This window comes from Gorilla gorilla, chromosome X (assembly GCF_029281585.2).
Source record: "Gorilla gorilla gorilla isolate KB3781 chromosome X, NHGRI_mGorGor1-v2.1_pri, whole genome shotgun sequence".
In the NCBI taxonomy this organism is placed as follows: domain Eukaryota; kingdom Metazoa; phylum Chordata; class Mammalia; order Primates; family Hominidae; genus Gorilla; species Gorilla gorilla.
The window spans coordinates 89382690-89403484 of NC_073247.2; the positions used below are offsets into that span (position 1 = coordinate 89382690).

A 20795-nucleotide genomic window follows, 5' to 3' on the forward strand; every position below is an offset into this window, starting at 1 on the left:
TTTTTTGGAGATAGGGTCTCACTCCATTGTCCATACTGGAGTGCAGAGGTGCTATCATGGTTCACTTTAGCCTCAACCTCCCGGGTTCAGGTGATCCTCCCCTCTGAGCCTCCCAGGTAGCTGGGACTACAGGCGCACACCACCACACCCGGCTAATTTTTTGTGGAGATGGGGTTTTGTCATGTTGCCCAGGCTGGTCTCTAACTCCTGGGTTCAAGTGGTCTGCCCACCTTGGCCTCCCAAAGTGCTGAGATTGCGGGCGTGAGCCACAGGCACCTGGCCAAAAACTAATTCTTTAAAAAGATGGTCAAAGAGGACCTTGGCCATGAAAGTTGGAATCTGCTAGGGATTGTGTAACAACTTACCTGTGGGGGAAGAAAAGATGAACAAACTTTAGGGTAGACTGACCAAGAAAAAAAAGAAACAAGACTCAAGTTACTAGAATCAGAAATGAAAAAGAGGACATTACTACTAATCTTACTGAAATAAACGGATTATAAAGGAATACTATGAACAACTGTGTGCCAAAAAATTAAATAACTTACGTGAAATGAACAAATTCCAAAACACAAACTACTAAAACTGACTCAAGAAGAAACAGATGTGAACAGACCTGTAACAATTGATGAGATTAAATTAGCAATAAAAAAAGCTACCCATAAAGGCCCAAATGTTCTCACCACTTAATTATAACAAACATTTAAAAAAGGACTAATACCAATCCTTCACAAACTCTTCTAAAAAACAGAAAAGGAGGCAACATTTCCCAACTCATTTTATGAAAACAGTATTGCCCTGATATAAAAAATATATCACAAATAGAGAAAACTACAGGCAAGTATCACTTATGAATATAGATACAAAAGTCCACAAAAATATTAGAAAACTTCAAATCAGAAGACAGGCTAGAGACTGGGAGAAAATCTTCACAAAGTACACATCTGATAAAAGACAATTATCCAAACTATACAAAGAATGCTTAAAACTCAACAATAAAACAAACAACATGATTTTAAAGCAAGGAAAAAAAAAGAAATATGTGAACAGACACCTCACCAAAAAAGATATACAGACGCAAATAAGCACATGAAAAAATGCTCAACATGTCATTAGGGAATTGCAAATTAAAACAATATACCCCTGCATGCCTATTAGAATAGCCAAAATCCAGAACACTGACTACACCAAAACTGCTGAGAAGTGTATGGAGCAAAAGAAACTATCATTTATTGCTGGTGGGAATGCAAAATGATACAGCCACTCAGGAAAACAGTTCAGCAATTTCTTACAAAACTAAGCATACCATATATAAAGCAGCAATCACACTCCTTGGTATTTATCCAAAGAAGCTGAAAACATACATCCACAAAATAACCTGCACGGAGATATTTATAAATGTCTTTATTTTATGTAAACATCTTCATTTACTTATATAAATATCTTTATAAGCAGCTTTATTCATAACTGCCAAAACTTAGAAGCAACCAAGATGTCCTTTAGAAGATGAATGGATAAACAAACTGTAGTACATCCAGACAATGGAATATTATTCAGCACTAGAAATAAATTAGCTATCAAGCTACAAAGAGACATGGAGGAAACAAATGCAGATTACTATGTGAAAGAAGCCAGTCTGGAAAGGTTACATACATATGATTACAACTATGACAATCTGAAAAAGGCAAAACTATGGAGAAAGTAAAAAGATCAGTGGCTGCCAGTGCTCACAGGGGAGAAAGGGATGAAGAAACAGGCACAGCACAGGAATCTTTTTAGGGCAGTGAAACTATTCTGTATGATACCACAATGGTGAATGCAGGTCATTATATATTTGTCAAAAATCTTTAAAATGTATAACACCAAGAGTGAACCTTAACATAAACTATGCATTTGGGGTAATAATGACATGTCAATGTAGGTTCATCAACGTTACATAACAAATGTACAACTCTCTTACGGAATGCTGATAGTGGGAGATGCTGTGCATGTGTGGAAGCAGGGACATATGGGAACTCACTGTACTTTTTGCTCAATTTTGCTATGAACCTAAAACAGCTCTTTAAAAATATCTTTTTTTTCTGGCCAGGTGTGGTGGCTCACACCTGTAATCCTAGCACTTTGGGAGGCTGAGGTGGGCGGATCACCTGAGGTCAGGAGTTCGAGACCAGCTTGACCAATATGATGAAACCCTGTTGCTACTAAAAATACAAAAATTAGCTGGGCGTGGTGGCATGCACCTGTAATCCTAGCTACTCGGGAGGCTGAGACAGGAAAATCGCTTGAATCCAGGAGGTGGAGGCTGCAGTGAGCCGAGATTGTGCCATTGCACTCCAGCCTGGGCAACAAGAGCGAAACTCCATCTCAAAAAAAAAAAAAAATCTTTTTTCTAATAAATTAAGGAAGAAAGGAAATTTTACAATCTACAAAAACCCACAGGTAGGTAATATCATACTTAATGGCGACAGACTGAATGCTTTCCGAAACTCTTAAGATCAGGAACAAGGCAAGGAAATCTGCTCTCGCCATTTCTATTCAACTTTGCACTACGGATTCTACTCAGAGCATGCATGTTAAAAAAAAAAATTGAAAGTCATCAGTATTTAAAATGAAGGTATGAAACTATTCCTATTAGAGGGCCAGGCGCGGTGGCTGATGCCTGTAATCCCAGCACTTTGGGAGGCTGAGACAGGTGGATCACCTGAGGTCAGGAGTTCAAGACCAGCCTAGCCAACGTGGCAAAACCCGGTCTCTACTAAAAGTACAGAAATTTGCCGGGTGTGGCGGCGCATCCCTGTAATCCCAGCTACTAGGGAGGCTGAGGTAGGAAAGTCACTTGAACCCGGGGGGTAGAGGTTGCAGTGAGCTGAGGTCATGCCACTGCACTCCACCCTGGTCAACAAAGCGAGACTCTGTCTCAAAAAAAAAAATAAATAAAACTATCCTTATTAGAATGTGACATTATCTCATACATAGAAGATCCTAAGGAATCCACTAAAGAATTATTGGAATAGGCTGGGTGCAGTGGCTCACACCTGTAATCCCAAAACTGTGGGAGGCCGAGGCAGGCGCATCACCAGAGGTCAGGAGTTCAAGACCAGCCTGGCCAACATGGCAAAACCCTGTCTCTACTAAAAATACAAAAATTAACTGGGCGTGGTGGCAGGTGCCTGTAATCCCAGCTACTCGGTAAGCCGAGGCAAGAGAATTGCTTGAACCTGGGAGGCAGAGGTTGCAGTGAGCCAAGATCGCACCACTGCACCCCAGCCTGGGGAACAGAGCAAGACTATCTCAAAAAATAATAATAATAATAATAAAAGAATTATGGGAATAAAATTAGTTCAGGAAGATTGATGGGTACAAGGACAATAAACAAAAATCAATGTTATGTCTATACACTTGCAATGAATAGTCTCAAAATGAAATTAAGAATTCCATTTATAACAGAATTAGAAGGAAATAATTTTAAAAAAAAAGTACAAAACATACTCTGAAAATTGTAAAACGCTATTGAAAGAAATTAAAGACCTAAATCAATGGAAAAACACTTCATGTTCACGAATTAGAAGATAACATTTTTTTTTTATTAGGGACAGAGTCTCACCCTATTGCCCAGGCTGGAGTGCAGTGGTGCAGTTATAGCTCACTGCCGCCTCAAATTCCTGGGCTCAAGTGATCCTCCTGCCTCAGTATCCTGATTAGCTGGCACTACAGGCACATGCCACCATGCCTGGCTGATTTTTAAATGTTTTGTAGAGATGGGTTCTGGCTATGTTTCCCAGGCTGGTCTCAAATTCCTGTCCTCAAGTAATCCTCCCACCTCAGCCTCCCAAAGTGCTGGAATTACAGGCATGAGTCACCGCACCTCGCCAGTGATAATACATTAAACATCCTTGAGATACAATTTACACACCATATAATTTACCCATTTAAAGTACACAATTCCTTCAGCCACCAGGCCAAGCCATAAGATTTATCATTCTTATGATGCCAGTGTTACAGAATCTTTGGGGTGTCACTTTTCTGGCCAGAAACATCTGCAGCTGGTGGCACCTGTGCCAGAGTTTTGCTCAGGCCTGCTGGGCTCATCCCGCCTATTTGGCCTGGCCGGCTACACTCGGCTCATGCTACTGGCCTGTGTCCTATGATAGCCAAGGAAGACTGGATGAAGCAGCAAGGGGTATGTGAGCAAGTGTGGGGTCCGGTCACTGTGCAATCAGACATCCTGGCGGCTGCAGCAGGGCACACAGCTCCAGGTGCCAGCACGGGCATCAACTCTTTCTCTGTGAGGCTGCAGCTGGACCATGAACACCACAAGCAGCATCCACAGCTGGCACCAGGGAACACGGTGGCACCCAGAAGTTTGGAGACAACAGGAACCGCAGGCAGGGCCCCAAAGAGGGAGTCACAGCCCTGGCTTGGGGAGCTCCCAGGTCTGGGCTCCCCAAAGGGCTGCAGCTCTTCTTTCCTTCTCTTCACCTGCAACAAGGTGAGCAAGGGGCATGTCACAGCCCTGTTTGTGTTACAGCTATTTTAGCCTCATTTGACAGGTCCCAAGTTCTTGTCCTGCACCCAAGAAGAATGAGGTGCATAGAAAAGTGGAGAGTAAGCAAGATAAAGAGGGGCTTTATTGAGCAATAGAACAGCTCAGAGGAAACCCAAAGGGGGCAACTCCTTTCCACAGTCAAGGTATCCCAACAAGTGTTCAGCTCCTAGCAGAGAGGATGGTTCTTCTCTGCTAGGCAAGTCGTTACTACAAGTGTTCAGCTGTCAGCAGAGAGGGTAGCTCCTCTCAGCAGCTGATTATCCCGTCATGTGCACAGCTCTCGGGAGAGAGGAGGCCTGAGAGTGGGTGGCTCCTCTTTGCAGGCAGGTCATCCCATCATCTCCCCATCATCTCTCCTTCGTCTCTGCAGCTCTCAGTAGAGAGGAGGCCCTAGTATGAGTAGTACCTCTCTGAAGGAAAGTCGACCCATCGTCTCTGCAGCTCTCAGCAAAGAGGAGGCCCTAGAATGTGTGGCACCTCTTTGCAGGAAGGTCATCTTGTCACCTCTGCAGCTCACAGCAGAGAGGAGGCCCTAGAGTGGGTTGCTCCTCTCTGCAGCTGGTCATCCTGACATCTGTTCAGCTCTGGCTGAGCCTGGGGTTTTTATGGGCCTCAGAGGGGAGGATGTGCATGCCAATTGGTCCATGGGCAGGCCCAGAAAAGGCACCACAAGTTCCCACTCTGATCCATGCAACTGGCAGCCCAACCTCCAGCCTTCAGGCTTTCCCTGGCCTGAAGGTGGGTCCTCACCGGGGACCCGCCACCTTCCACTGAGGAACCTGTCTACCTCCTGCTGCCATTCATGGTGCCCAGGCTGTAGATGCAAGGGGGCACCTGCAGGCCAGTGCTGAACTGCCCTCAGCCCTGCCTCAGCTTCCCTATGTTTGTCAGTACCCAAAGTCCAGAGGGGGTCAAGGCAGCAAGCAGAAGGCTGGCATGTCAGCAGTTCCCCAAGCATGTGCACACCTGGCCAGGCTACGACAGCACCCAGGCTCGGCCCCAACTTTGCCCCAAGATCAGAGCAGGTGCCAATAGCACGGAGAAGCCAGGCAGCAGGAGCAGGCACTCCCAAGCCTACGAGAGCAAGGGGGGCCTTCCCAGGCCCCAAGAGTGCAGAGACACCTGGGTCTGCAGCCCCCCCATGATTTGGGCGGCTGCAGCTGCACCCAGTGGGGCAGGGCTCCTGCCTGCCCCATAAAGCAGGAGGCCCAGGTCTATACCCACAATTTGGGCAGCTATAGCTGTGCCCAGGAGGGTGGGACTCCAGCCTGCTCCATAAAGCAGGAGGACCGGATCTGCAGCCATGGTTTGGGTGGCTGTGGCTGCACCCGGGGCTCCTGCTGCACCCAGGGCTCCTGCCTGCTCGTGGAGCAGAAGGCAAGGTTCTGTAGCCGCAGTTTGGGAGACTGCAGCTGCACCCGGGAGGGTGGGTCTCCTGCCTGCTCCATGGAATGAGAGGCCTGGGACTGCAGCCACGGTTTGGCTAGCTGCAGTTGCACCTGGGAGGATGGGGCTCCCGCCTGCTCCCAAGACTCAAGAGCACAGGGATGCCCAGGTCTACAGCCATGCTTAGGCAGCTGCAGCAGGACCCAGGGAGCTCCAACTTGGAAGGGGCGGGGCTCCTGCTTGCCCCTGGCTCCCACCAACTCTATAGACCGTGCAGCCCTGGCCATGTCTCCCTGCTGCAGCCAGTGTGATGGCAGCAGCCACTCCAGACGGCCCACCGCTGCCATCACCAATACTCCACAAACTAATCTACAGACACGCTGCAATCTCTGTCAGAATCCCAGCTGACTTCTTTGTAAAAATTGACAAGCTCATTCCAAAATTCATATGGACCAGGCATGGTGGCTCAGACCTATAATCCCAGCACTTTGGGAGGCCAAGGTGGAAGGATCACTTGAGGACAGAAGTTTAAGAACAGCCTCAGAAACATAGTGAAACCCCATCTCTACCAAGAAAAAACAAAGAGTTAAAATTCATAGGGAATTGAAAACATTCAGAATAGGCAGATAATTTTGAAAAATGAAAAGTATGAAGACTCACACTTCCTGATTTTGCCAGTACTGCACAGACTTGATTGCCAGTTTTGCAAAACTACACAACAACTTTGGTGCAACTTTGCACAAAACTGTAAAACAATGCAATCAAGACCATGGAGTACTGGTAAAAGGACAAACAGAATTAAGAGTCCAGAAATAAACCCATATATCTATGACCAGCTGATTTTTTTAATTTTTTTTTTTTGGAGACAGGATCTCACTATGTCACCCAGGCTAGGGTGCAATGGTACAATCATGGCTCACTGCAGCCTCAATCTCCTGGGCTCAAGTGATCCTTCTGCCTCAGCCTCCTAAGTAGCTGGGACTATAGGCACACACCACTACGCCTGGCTTTTTTTTTTTTTTAATAGAGATGGAGTCTCACTGTGTTGTCCAGGCTGGTCTGGAACTCCTGGGCCCGAGTACCCCTCCCGCCTCGGCCTCCCAAAGTGCTGGGATTACAGAAACGAGCCACCACGCCCAACAGTCCCACTGATTTCTGACAAGGGTGGCAAGACCATTCAATGAAGAAAGAATTGTCTTTCAATAAATGGTGCTGAGACAACTGGTTAGAAACCTACAAAAAATGAAGCTGGACCCCTACTTCGCAACATATACAAAACATTAACTCAAAGTAGATCAAAGACCTAAATTTAAGAACTAAATCTATAAAACTTTTAGAAGAAAACATGGGGGTAAATCTTCATTACCTTCAATTTGGTAATGGATTCTTAAAGACACCAAAAGAATGAGCAACAAAAGGAAAAACAGATAAATAAAAGTTCATCAAAATTAGTAACTTGTGCTTCAATTAAAGACAACCCAACTGGGTGCAATGTCTCATGCCTGTAACCCCAGCTACTTGCGAGGCCAAGGTGGATCGCCTGAGGCCAGGAGTTCAAGCTCAGCCTGGGCTACATGGTAAGACCTCATCTCTAAAAAATAAAAAAAAAATACTAGCCGGACATGGTGGCACACAACTATAGTCTCATCTACTTGGGAGGCTGAGATGGAAGGATTGCTTGTACCCAGGAGTTCAAGGCTGCAGTGAACTATGATCTTGCCACTGCACCCCAGCCTGAGCAACAGAGCAAAACCCTGTCTCTAAAAATAAATAAAGACAACTCAAAGAATAGGGGAAAATATTTCCAAATTATATATCTTATCCAAGTGTCCATTGAAATATGGATAAACAAAATGTGGTATATACATACAATGGAATGGTATTCAGACTTCAAAAGAAATGAAATTTTGAGATATACTACAACATAGATAACCAACACATTGTGCTAAGTAAAATATGTCAGAAGGACAAATATTGTAGGATTTTACGTATATGAAGTTCCTAGAGTAGTCAAATTCCTAGGAAGAGAATGTAGAATGGTGTTTGCAAGGCTAAGGAGAGGGAAGATTGGGGAGTTAGTATGTGATGGGTACAGAGTTTCACTTGGGGAAGATGAAAAAGTACTAGACATGGATGGTGGTGGTGAATGCACAACAATTTTACTTAACGTTACAGGACTGTACATTTAAAATTAGTTAAAATGGCAATTTTTATGTTATGCATATTTTACAATAAAAAATTTAGAATATATAAAGAATTCTTACAAATCAACAATGAAAGCATAAATACCCATTTTAAAAATGGGCAAAGCGGCTGGGCACGGTGGCTCACGCCTGTAATCCCAGCACTTTGGGAGGCCGAGGCGGGTGAATTGCTTAAGCACAAGAGTTCAAGACCAGCTTGGTCAACAAATTAAGACCCCGTCTCTATAAAAAATAAACAAAAATTAGCTGGGCACTGTGGCACACACCCATAGTCTTAGCTACTCGGGAGGCTGAGGTGGGAAGATCATTTGAGCCAGGGAGGTTGAGGGTGCTGTGAGCTGAGATCATGCCACTGCACTCCAGCCTGGGAAACAAGAGCAGGACCCTGTCAAAAAAAAAAAAGACTGAACAGAGGGTTTGAATAGAAATTTCTCCAAGGAATATATACAAACTACAAATAAGCACATGAAATGATGTTCAACATCATTAGCCTTCAGGCAGTTGAAAACTAAAATCACAATGAGATACTACTTCACATGCACTAGAATGGCTAGAATCAAAAAGTCTGTTATTAACAATGGTTGGCATGGATGTGAAGAACTCACAATCTTTATATACTCCTGGTGGAAAAGTAAAATAGTATCTCTACTTTGGAAAACAGTTTGACATTTCCTCAAACAATTTAACATAGTTACCATATAAATCCAGCAATTAGATTCCTAGGTATATACACAAGATAAACAAAAATATATGGCTACACACAAAAAACTGTACACCAATATTTACAGCTGCATTATTGCTAACAGCCAAAACATGGGAACAAGACAAATGTCCATCAATGGATAAATGGATAAACAAATATGGTATACACATATAATGGAATATTATGTGGCCATAAAAAGGAATGGAGTACTAACACATGTTACAACAGATATCTTGAATACATTATGCTAAATGAAAGAAATCAGCCACAAAAACACATATTATATGATGCCATTCATATGAAAGTCCAAAATAGGGAAATAGGCCAGGCGCAGTGGCTCACGCCTGCCATCCCAGGACTTTGGGAACCTGAGGTGGGCAGATGACTTGAGGCCAGGAGTTTGAGACCAGCCTGGCCAACATGGCAAAACCCCGTCTCTACTAAAAGATACAAAAATTAGCCAGGTGTGGTGGCGCACGCCTGTAATCCCAGCTACTTGGGAGGCCAAGGCACAAAAATCATTTGAACCTGGGAGGCAGAGGTTGCAGTAAGCCAAAATAGCCACTGCACTCCAGCCTGGGCAACAGAACGAGACTCTGTCTCAAAAAAAAATAAAAATAAAAATAATAATAATAAACTCAAAACAAGAAACTAGATTAGTGATTTCTTAGAGCTAGGGGGTGATAGCTAAAGGGTATGGAGTTTCTTTTTGAGGTGATAAAAATATTTTAAAATTGACAGTGGTGATGGTTGTACATATGTGTAAATATTAAATATACTAAAAACCACTGAATTTTATACTTTAAATGGGTTAATTGTATGGCATGTAAATTATATTTCAATAAAGATGTTTAATGTTTTATTACCAGCCAGATGCAGTGGCTGATGCCTGTAATCTAAATACTTTGGGAGGTCATGGTGGGAAGATCGCTTGAGGCCAGGAGTCTGAGACCAGCCTGGGCAACAGAGCCAGACCCCGTCTCTACAGAACATTAAAAAATTAGCTGGGCCGGGCGCGGTGGCTCACGCCTGTAATCCCAGCACTTTGAGAGGCCGAGGTGGGCGGATCACGAGGTCAGGAGATCGAGACCACGGTGAAACCCCATCTCTACTAAAAATACAAAAAAATTAGCCGGGCACAGTGGCGGGCGCCTGTAGTCCCAGCTACTCGGGAGGCTGAGGCAGGAGAATGGCGTGAACCTGGGAGGCGGAGCTTGCAGTGAGCCGAGATTGCACCACTGCACTCCAGCCTGGGCGACAGAGCGAGACTCCGTCTCAAAAAAAAAAAAAAAAATTAGCTGGGTATGGTGGCATGTGCCTGTAGTCTTGGCTACTCGACAGGCTGAGGCAGTCTCAGCTACTCGAGAGGCTGAGGCAGGAGGATCACTTGAGCCTAGGCGTTTGAGGCTGCAGTGAGCTATAATTGCACCACTGCACTCCAGCCTGGGCAACAGAGCAATATCCTGTTTCTATTTAAAAAGAATTTATTACTCATTAAGTAAATGCAAATTAAAACCACAATGAGATACCATAAATATCAAATGGCTAAAATTTAAAAATAGTATTAACACCCAGTGTTGGCAAGGATGTGGAGAAACTGGATCACTCATACATTGCTATGGGAATATAAAACAGTACAACCACTCTGGATAACAGTTCAGGAGTTTCTTTTAAAAAAATGAACATGTAAGAGTAGACAAGATAACTATTAGGTACTGGGCTTAATACCTAAGTGATGAAATAATCTAAACAATAAACCCCAGTGATGCTACCTTACCTATGTGACAAACCTTCACAGGTACCCCTGAACCTAAAAGTTAAAATAAATAAATAAATAAATAAATACCAATAAATAAATAAAAGCACTGATAGAGTCCAATGGAGTAAAAAAAAAAAAAAAAAAGCAAACCAGGTGCAGTGATTCATGTCTGTAATCCAAGGGCCTCCAGAGGACAAGGCAGGAGGATTACCTGAGGTCAGGAGTTCATAACAAGCCTGGCCAACATAGTGAGACTCTGTCTCTACCCAAAATAAAATAAAATGTAAATGTAGTTTAATTAATTTAATAAAAATAAACGTGTAACCATCATATGAACTGCAAAATGCACTCCTGGCATTTATTGCAAAGAAATGAAAACATAAATTCATATAAAAACGTATATATAAATATTCACCACCAGCTTTAATTGTAACAACTGAAATCAGGAATCGGCCCAGATTTGCTTTAACAAATAAATGGTTAAACAAACTGTGGTACAGGCCAGGCACGGTGGCTCACACCTGTAATCCCAGCACTTTGGGAGGCCGAGGTGGGTGGATCACCTGAGGTCAGGAGTTCGAGACCAGCCTGGCCAACATGGTGAAACCTCGTCTCTACTAAAAATACAAAAATTAGCCGGGTGTGGTGGCACATGCCTGTAATCCCAGCTACTCCGGAGGCTGAGGCAGGAGAATCACTTGAACCTGGGAGGCGGAGGTTGCAGTGAGTCAAGATCATGCCACTGTCCTCCAGCCTGGGTGACAAAACAAGACTCCATTTCAATAAAAAAAAAAAAACAATACAAATACAACTGTGGTACAGGTTGCGTATTCCTTATCCAAAATGCATGGGACCAGAAGTGTTTCAAATTTTGGATTTTTTCAGATTCTAGCATATTTGCACTATTCTGGTTTATTCACATTAGGGATTCAGCACCCCTAATCTGAAAATCCCAAATGTTCCAATGAGCATTTCCTTTGAGTGTCATGTCAGCACTCAAAAGTTTCCGATCTTGGAACATTTCAGATTTCTGATTCTGGGGTTAAGGATACTCAATCTGTACATCCATACCATGGAATATTACCCTGCAATTAAAAGGAAAGGATTGTTGATACATACAACAACCTCAGTGAACCTCCACAGAATTATGCCAAGTGAAAACACTCCAACCCCAAAAGATTATTTACTATATAACACCATTTATTTAACATATTTGAAATAACAAAATTTTCAAAATGGGAGACAGATTAGTGGTTGCCAGGTGTTAAGCATAGGCAGAGGTAGGCGGAGGGGAGTGGGTGTGATTATAAAATGCCAAGATGAGGAATCCTGTGTTGATGAACTATTCTGTATCTCAACTGTGGTGGTAGATGCATGAATCAACCCAGGTAAAAAAAAAAAAAAATGTATAGAACTTTAACACACACACACACACACACACACACACACAAGTAAAACTGACGAAATCTTGATTAATAGATTTTATCAATGTCAATTTCCTGGTTGTGATATTGTATTCTAGTTTTATATGTTACCATTGAGGGAAACTGCCAAAGTGCATAAGAGCTCTCTCTATATTAGTTATTACAACTGCATGTGAATTTATAATTACAAATAGAAATTTAAGCTTAAAAAAATTCTCAGTAAACTAGGAATAGAGGGGAACTTCCTCAACTTGATAAAGAGCATTTACAAGAAACCTATAAAGCAAACATCCTTCACTGTGAAAGACTGAATGTTTTCCCACTAAAATTGGTAACACTAAGAGGATGTCTGCTATCATCATCATTCTTCAATGTAATACTGGAAAATACAGAAAATCCTAGCTAATACAATGAAGCAAGAAAAGAAATTAAAAGGTATACAGATGGAAAGGAAAAAATAAAACTATCCCTATTTGCAGGTGATATAACTGTCTAAGTAGAAAGTCCCAAAGAATCTACAAGAGGGGGAAAAATACTATTTAGAACTAATAAGTACGTTAAGCAAGTTCACAGGATACAAGGCCAACATAAAAAGTCAACTGGGCTGGGTGTGGTGGCTCACGCCTGTAATCCCAGCACTTTGGGAAGCCGAGGCAGGCAGATAACCTGAGGTCATGAGTTCAAGACCAGCCTGGCCAACATGGTGAAACACTGTCTCTACTAAAAATACAAAAATTAGCTAGGCGTGGTGGCAGGTGCCTGTAATCCCAGCTATTCAGAAAGCTGTTTTTCTCAAGAAAAAAAACAAAAAAAAACAAAAAGTCAACTGAATTTCTATATACCTACAATGAATAAATGGAATCTGAAACTTTATTTTATTTTTATTTTATTTATAATTTTTTTTCTGAGACAGAGTTTTGCTCTTGTTGCCCAGGCTGGAGTGCAATGGCGCGATCTCAGCTCACCACAACCTCCACCTCCCGGGTTCAAGCGATTCTCCTGCCTCAGCCTCCCGAGTAGCTGGGAACACAGGCATGTGCCACCATGCCCGGCTAATTTTGTATTTTTAGTAGAGACGGGTTTCTCCACGTTGGTCAGGCTGGTCTTGAGCTCCCGACCTCAGGTGATCCGCCCACCTCGGCCTCCCAAAGTGCTGGGATTACAGGCGTGAGCCACTGCGCCCAGCCCGGAATCTGAAACTTTAAAACAAAAGAATTTAAAACAGCACTCAAAAACCTGAACTACTTAGGTAAAATTCTCACAAAGTATGTGCAAGATTAGTATACAGATAACTACAAACACTAGGCCAAGTGAGAGTTTCTGTTGACTCCTTTTCTTCCTGAATAAGGTTTAAACATTCCTATCCTTTACATGTGTTTGGTTGATAACGATCCCATTTTATAGTTGTTTCTTGGAGAAAGGATTCAAATTTTTCTGTATACTTTTTAATGTTTTCTGTGTTCTACTGGCTCTATTGGTCTATTAGTCAACCATCAAATTCACTGACATTTCTACTGCTACCTTGCATGTCTTGTTAAATACAATGATTTGTTATTCTGAACCTAGTAATTTATTCAGAAATTAAATTTGGCAGTTCTAGAATTTCAAAATGGTTTTTAACAGTTTCTATTTCTGCACTGAAATTTTCTACCTGTCCATCCATCATAAACATATTTGCCTTTTCGTACTCAAGTATGACTATAATAGCTGCTTTAATATTCTTGTTGCTAATTTCAACAGATAAGTCAGTCTCTATTGATCCCTTTTCCCTTTGATCATGGGTCACATTTCCTTTCTTCGTCTATCTAGTATTTTGGACTGGACACTGGACACTGGACACTGTGAAAAATACAGCAAAGACACTGCATTCTTTCCATTCCTACAAAGAGTTGACACTTTCGTTAAAACAGATAGTTGGCCGGGCACGATGGCTCAAGCCTGTAATCCCAGCACTTTGGGAGGCCGAGGTGAGCGGATTGCCTGAGGTCAGGAGTTCAAGACCAGCCTGGCCAACATGATGAAACCCCATCTCTATTAAAAATACAAAAATTAGACAAGTGTGGTGGTGGGTGCCTGTAATCCCAGCTACTAGGGAGGCTGAGGCAGGAGAATCACTTGAACCCGGGAGGCAGAGGTTGCAGGGAGCTGAGATGGCGTCACTGCACACCAGCCTAGGCAACAGAAAAAGACCCTGTCTCAAAAAAACCCAACCAACCAAACAAATGGATAGTTAACTTACTTGAAATGAAACTCCAAACCCTTTCCACCCTGTAGTACCAAACAACTCAAAGCTTTTGTTCTGTTCTTTTAGTCCTAACCAGGCTGGTTGGAATCTGGAGTGCACTTATTAGGCAACTGGACCAGAGCTATCGGTAGAGTTTTCGTGCAATCTGGTTTTCCCATTCTGTGGCTCTTTTCTAGATGGGATCTCTGTACTCATGTTACAGCTGCTGTGGTCTCCCTAAATTTTTTCCTTGATTTCACATCCAATAAGACTGTAGATTTTTATCCAAGTCTTAACGGCCACAGATGGAGCTAAGAGGATCCTTGGCTGAAGCAAAAAGGATTAACAATGGGGAATTCAGCCATTGCCACTTCTTCTTCCATGTGTTGACTCCCCTCCAGTTTATCTACTTTGTTGATATCTAGCCTTCAGTATGCTGCCCAGAATTTATAATTGATATTTGTGAGTGACATCTGTTTGTCCAACTGGAGATACCACTACTGAAGGAGTTCCTCAACTAGTGAACACAGGACTCCGACAACGTAACATCATTCTAAAGACAAAAAGAACTTTCAAGAAATACTGAACTATAGTCACGTTTCTTTAATGCGATGATATGGTTAACAACTCTGAAACTGTGGGTACAATGAGGACTAGAAAAATGAATACAAATAAACTGGGGAAAGGCCGGGCTTGGTGGCTCACGCCTGTAATCAGAGCACTTTGGGAGGCTTAGGCAGGTGGATCACCTAAGGTCAGGAGTTCCAGACCAGCCTGCCATCCAGAGATGGCAAAACCCCGTCTCCACTAAAAATACAAAAATTAGCTGGGCACGGTGGTGTGCACCTGTAGTTCCAGCTACTTAAGAGGCTGAGGCAGGAGAATCGCTTGAACCCAGGAGGCGGAGGTTGCAGTGAGCTGAGATGGCGCCACTGCACTCCAGCCTGTGTGACACAGCGAGACTCCATCTCAAAAAAATAAAAATAAAAATAAATAAATAAACTGGGGATAGGCTGGGCACAGTGGCTCACACTTGTAATCCCAGTACTTTGGGAGGTCGAGGCAGGCAGATCATGAAGTCAAGAGATCAAGACCATCCTGGCCAACATGGTGAAACCCTCTCTCTACTAAAAATACAAAAATTAGCTGGGTATGGTGGCGCATGCCTGTAGTCTCAGCTACTTGGTAGGCTGAGGCAGGAGAATCGCTTGAACCTGGGAGGCAGAGGTTGCAGTAATCTGAGATCACGCCACTGAACTCCAGCCTGGCGACAGAGTGAGACTCCATCTCAAAAAGAATAAATAAAAATAAATAAATTGGGGATAATAGGAACCAGGTTTCTTTCTGTTGGAGAAAGAAGTTAAAAACATGAAAAGGGGAAGTCTAGAAAGAAGACTGGAATTGAATTAAAAGTATCAGTATCAACTCATGAAAATATAAAACATATTATTGGCTTTCTCTGTGAAAGAGCTTGGAAACAAAGACATCTTGGTGGCAATGAGCACATCACACACCCTGATCTTGATTTCTAAACACTATATCCCACTAAAAGGAATCAGAACTCTTGCAAAAAATAACTGATTGTAGGGCTGGGGAACAGAGAATGGAAAGCAAGCCTTGAATACTTTGAAGGGACAGAAAGAAAGTGTTCAAGAAATGATGAGGATTTGTAAAAAGGTCAGCAGGAGCCATCCAGATGAGGCTCCTACTAGCCAAAACTGATACAATTTCAGGATCAAAATAAGTAATGACAGAGAATATTCATGGAAAAAATTGTAAGTATATACTGATACAAATAATTGAATAGGTTAGAACATGAACCCCTCCCTTACAATAAAATATCAACTAATAAACACAGAAGGAAAGACAGATTAGAACATCACCATTTTGAACCCATCATAGGAATAAATTTTTCAGCTAAGAATCACAAATGTATGCTGTGATAAACAGACCTTCTAGGAATGGCCCACAAGATTCTACACCGCTAATCCCCAGAAATTATCAATGTGATGACATATCACTCCCATAACTGTGTTATGTAATATGGCACAGTTGATCTTAAACTCAAGAGATAATCAGGAGGAGATGAGAGGGAGAGGGACCTAATCTAATCACATGAATCCTTAAAAACAGAAAAATGTCTCCAGCTGGTAGCAGGTGGCAGCAGAATTAGCAAGCAAAAAGCTAGGTCAGAGAGCTTCAAAGCTTGAGAGAGACTTGATGTGCTGTTGCCGGATTTGAAGATGGAGGGCATCATGTGAGAAGAAATGAAGACACCTGAAAAGAGCTAGGAGGGGGTCTTGGCCAATAGTGAGTGAGAAAGAAGGACCTCTAACCTATTATCATAAAGAACTGAATTCTGCCAACAACCTGAATGAGCTTAGGAATGGATTTTTCTACAGTCTCCAGAAAGGAACCTAGTCCTACTAACATCTTGACTTTGACCTTGTGATAGCCTGAGAAGGGTCCAGCAAGGCCCACCGGACTCCGAACCTACAGAACTGTAAAATAACAAATTTGGGTTGTTTTAAGCTGCAAACTTTGTGGTCATTTGCAAAAGAAAACATATTAAGTTTTGATAATAAAAAGAATACCTTAGTAATCTCAAAGTGCCCCCCATTAAATTAGTTATTAGTTACAATGGAATAAATCATAACTTTAGACTGGGTTTATCTAGCAAACACAACCATAACCAAACAACCTAAGTTAACATCACCAGTAAAGGGGCAAATCACATCATGTGCCATGTAACAGGATGCATGGAGAACAGAACACCACTTTATGTAGTATTCCTGCCAAAAATGTATAACCTGAATCTAACCATAACTAAACAGATAATCCTGAGGGCCATTTCACAAAGTAACACACCTGTACATTTCAAAAAAAGTCATAGTCCCAAAAGGCAGACAAACTGCTTCAGATTTTTAAAAAACCAAAGAAAAAGGACTACTAAATCTTGAACTGGATCCTGAATTTAAGGGGAAAAAACTTATCTGTGAACATTACTGGGGTAATTGATGAAATAAGAATAGGGACTGTGGCTTAAATAACTTTATGTTATTTAGTTTACCTACCTATTTAGCTTTCCCATTCTTATTCATTACTTCCTGTATTTTGGTGTTGCAATTTCAAATTATTTTCTTTCTCATTTCAGAAAACTTGTAATTTCCTCTAATGTAGTTATTCACTCCAGTGTAGGTCTGTTGACATCAAGTTCTCATTTTTTGTTTGCCCAGATATGGCCTTATACCACCCTTCATTTATGAAGGATGTTTTCACTAAATATACAGTTCTATGCTGGCAATTACAATCACATGCTGCATAAAGACATTTCACTCAATGACTGACCACATATACATCGGTGGTCCCATAAGATTGTAATACTGTATTTTTACTGTACCTTTTCTATGTTTCCATGTGTTTAGATACACAAATATTTACCATTGTGTTCCAATTACCTACCGTATTCAGTACAAGAACATGCTGCACAGGTTTGTAGCCTATGAGCAACAGGCTATAACATATAGCCTAGGTGTGTAGTAGCCTATGTAAGTACACTCCATAATGTTTGCACAATGACAAAATCACCCAACAATGCTTTCTCAAAAAAACCTATCCCATAGTTAAGTGATGCATGACTGCACTTTTCTTTGACATTTTAAAGAAATAATTTCATTGTCATCTGCCTTCTATCATTTCTGTTGTTAAGTGAGCTGCCAGTGTTACTGTTATTCCTTTGAAAATAATGTATTTTTTTCCTCTGGCTACTTAAGATATTTTTCTCTTGGTTTATGTTCTTTAGGAGTTTGGTTATGACATGCCTAGCTGTAGTTTTCTTTATATTTATCCTGTTCAGGGTTCACAAAACTTCTTGAATCTCTAGTTTGATGTTTTTCATCACTTTTTTAAAAATGCTCAGCCCCGTATCTCTCCAAATAGGACTTTTAACCAAGTCTCTTTATTCCTTCTAGAACTCTAATTACACATATGGTTGAACTTTTCACTATAACTCTCTTATACTTTTTTTGTACATATTGTGTGTGTCTGTGTGCATGTGTATTGTAGTTACCCTTGAAAACCTGAAAATGCTAACTGTCACATGATACAAAATGTTTTTTTAAAAAGGGAACCAGGTACAATGGCTCATGCTTATAATTTCAGCTACTCAGGAGGCTGAGGCAGGAGAATCATTTGAGGCCAGGAAGTTCAAGACCAGTCTGGACAACATAGCAAGACCATGTCTCTAAATTTTTTTTTTTTTTTTTTTTTCTTGAAATTAACCAGGCATGGTGGCACACACCTGTAATCCCAGCTACCGGGGAGGGTGAGGTGAGAAGATTGCTTAAGCCCAAGAAGTCTGAGGCTGCAGTGAGCTATGATTACACCACTACACTCCAGCCTGGGTGACAAAGCAAGACCTCGTCTCTAAAAAAAAAAAAAAAAAAAAAAAAAAACATCTTTTTAAAAGAGAGAGACAGGGAGGTAGAGAGGAGGTGTTAAGTGGTTTTATTTTAAAAAATAAATACACCAAATCTACTCAGGGATATTATCAAACAACATAAAAATTTCACTCTTATGCTGGGTATGATGGCTCATGCCTGTTATCCTAGCACTTCGGGAGGCCAACGAGGGCAGATCACTTGAGTTCCAGACCAGCTTGGCCAACATGGTGAAACCCAGTCTCTACTAAAAATACCAAAATTAGCCAAACATGGTGGCAGACGCCTGTGATCCCAGTTACTCAGGAGGCTGAGGCAGCAGAATAGCTTGAGCCCAAGAGGCGGAAGTTGCAGTGAGCCAAGATCATGCCATTGAACTCCAGACTGGGTGACAGAGCGAGACTCCATCACAAAAATGAAAATAAAAATTTAACTCCTAATACATGAATAATTGCTAGGACAAAACATTCCTATACTACTCCTGCCTCTTCTAATACTATTTTTTCACAGTCAACATTCACTAGCCATTCTATAACACATTTCCATTACATATAAAACCATAAATGCTTCCTTTTCTAAGCTTTCTATAGTCATACTTACCAAAATTAAAATCTCCTATATCAGATATAGCTAAGATACATAATAGGGGCTTCTATAAAGCTTGCTAATCTGTCATTTTCCACAAACTGAAATCTCTTTTAAAAGCTGCTCTCTGAATAAAATAAATGGTTACCTCCATAAGTGTAAAAAAAAATAGAAAAAAGACTAGAAGGTATAGCACATTCTTTTTCAATTTACCTGTGTTTTGATTCATTGCAAGTCGTGGAGGAGAACTTGTTTCTTCAGATTCTTCTGATGAGTGTGCAAGGAAGTCATGAAGCTTCTGCACCAATGTATTCAACTTGCTTTCACTATTAAAACAAAATTTAAAGAATTCCCTTAATTAGCCTTTCATGTTTTAAATTAATTGTAAAGCTCTAGCAAACTGAAAATATAGCCATACTGTAAGTCGTGTAAGAGTATGCACATTCAAAGTAAAAACTAAGGGAAATGTTACAGTTGTGGGTGTAGAAAGAAAAAATATAAAAGAAAACAAATTTTAGGCTGGGTGTGGTGGCTCATCATAGAGCATGGGTGGGTCATGCCTGTGGTCTCAGCTACTCAGGAGGCTGAGGTGGGAGGATGGCTTGAGCCTTGTGAGGCAGAGGTTGCAGTGAGCCAAGATCATGCCACTGCACTCTAGCCAAGGCAACAGTCAGACCCTGTCTCAAAAAAAAAAAAAAAGAATTCTATTTCACTAAGGATATAAAAATATGAGTAATACAACCTACCTGTACACTTACCTAGGATTAAAATATCATTTAAGGAAACTGCTGATATTACTTACTAAACATTTCGAAAATACTGAGGTCTTTCAATGTACTCTATATGATGTGTTTAAACAGAAGTTAAACTTCGTGTTACTTAAAAATGTATCAGAAAATACTACCCTTAAGTTAATTCTTAAGAAACAATAAACCTACCTACCACAAAAGAATTTTAAAAGAAATCAAAAGAAAATTTGGGGGATTAAACAGCAAAAAGGTATTCATATTTAAATTATATCCATTGCTATTTCACAACAAATAGCTGACCCTTGTACTTATCTTGTCATATTATCATTAGGCACCTAAGTTATTATTTCCTCTCACTTATATATAGCTTATATTTGGGAAATCCTTAGAAATCAAAACATAGATGTAGATTATCACTTCAAGAAAGATTTATACTAGCCAACACCCAGAAAAAGAGAGGGAAAGATTTTCCTTTACATCATTTAAAAAAATAATTCAGTAATTTATCGAACATATTTACTGAACACTTACTCTCTGAAAGCCCTAAGCAGTGTTTTAGTTTATTATTCCATCCTCTGCTTGACATAGAAGAACTGTCTAACTGACTGGCATAAAGATGAACAAAAAATACAACAGGACTTGCAAGAGCTCCATCGCCCAGGGAAATATTTCATTAACTAAGTTTTAGAGCATCAACTCTTTTTTTTTTTTTTTTTTTTAAAGACGGAGTCTTGCTCTGTCACCCAGGCTGGAGTGCAGTGGCGCGATCTTGGCTCATT

At 41.3% G+C, this 20795-nt stretch overlaps 1 protein-coding gene across 10 annotated transcripts in view; it reads right to left on the reverse strand.

Moving 5' to 3' along the window:
* Window positions 1–20795, reverse strand: part of ATRX (ATRX chromatin remodeler) — a 282427-nt gene that overhangs the window by 198318 nt on the left and 63314 nt on the right. For 9 of the 10 annotated variants that reach the window (XM_055376622.2, XM_019019449.4, XM_055376624.2 and 6 more), the window contains exon 2: window positions 19481–19593. The exons of the other annotated variant lie outside the window; for it this stretch is intronic. In XM_055376622.2, the coding sequence (XP_055232597.1) occupies window positions 19481–19593 (113 nt within the window). The remainder of the gene's footprint in view (window positions 1–19480; window positions 19594–20795) is intronic. 10 annotated transcript variants of the gene reach the window in all.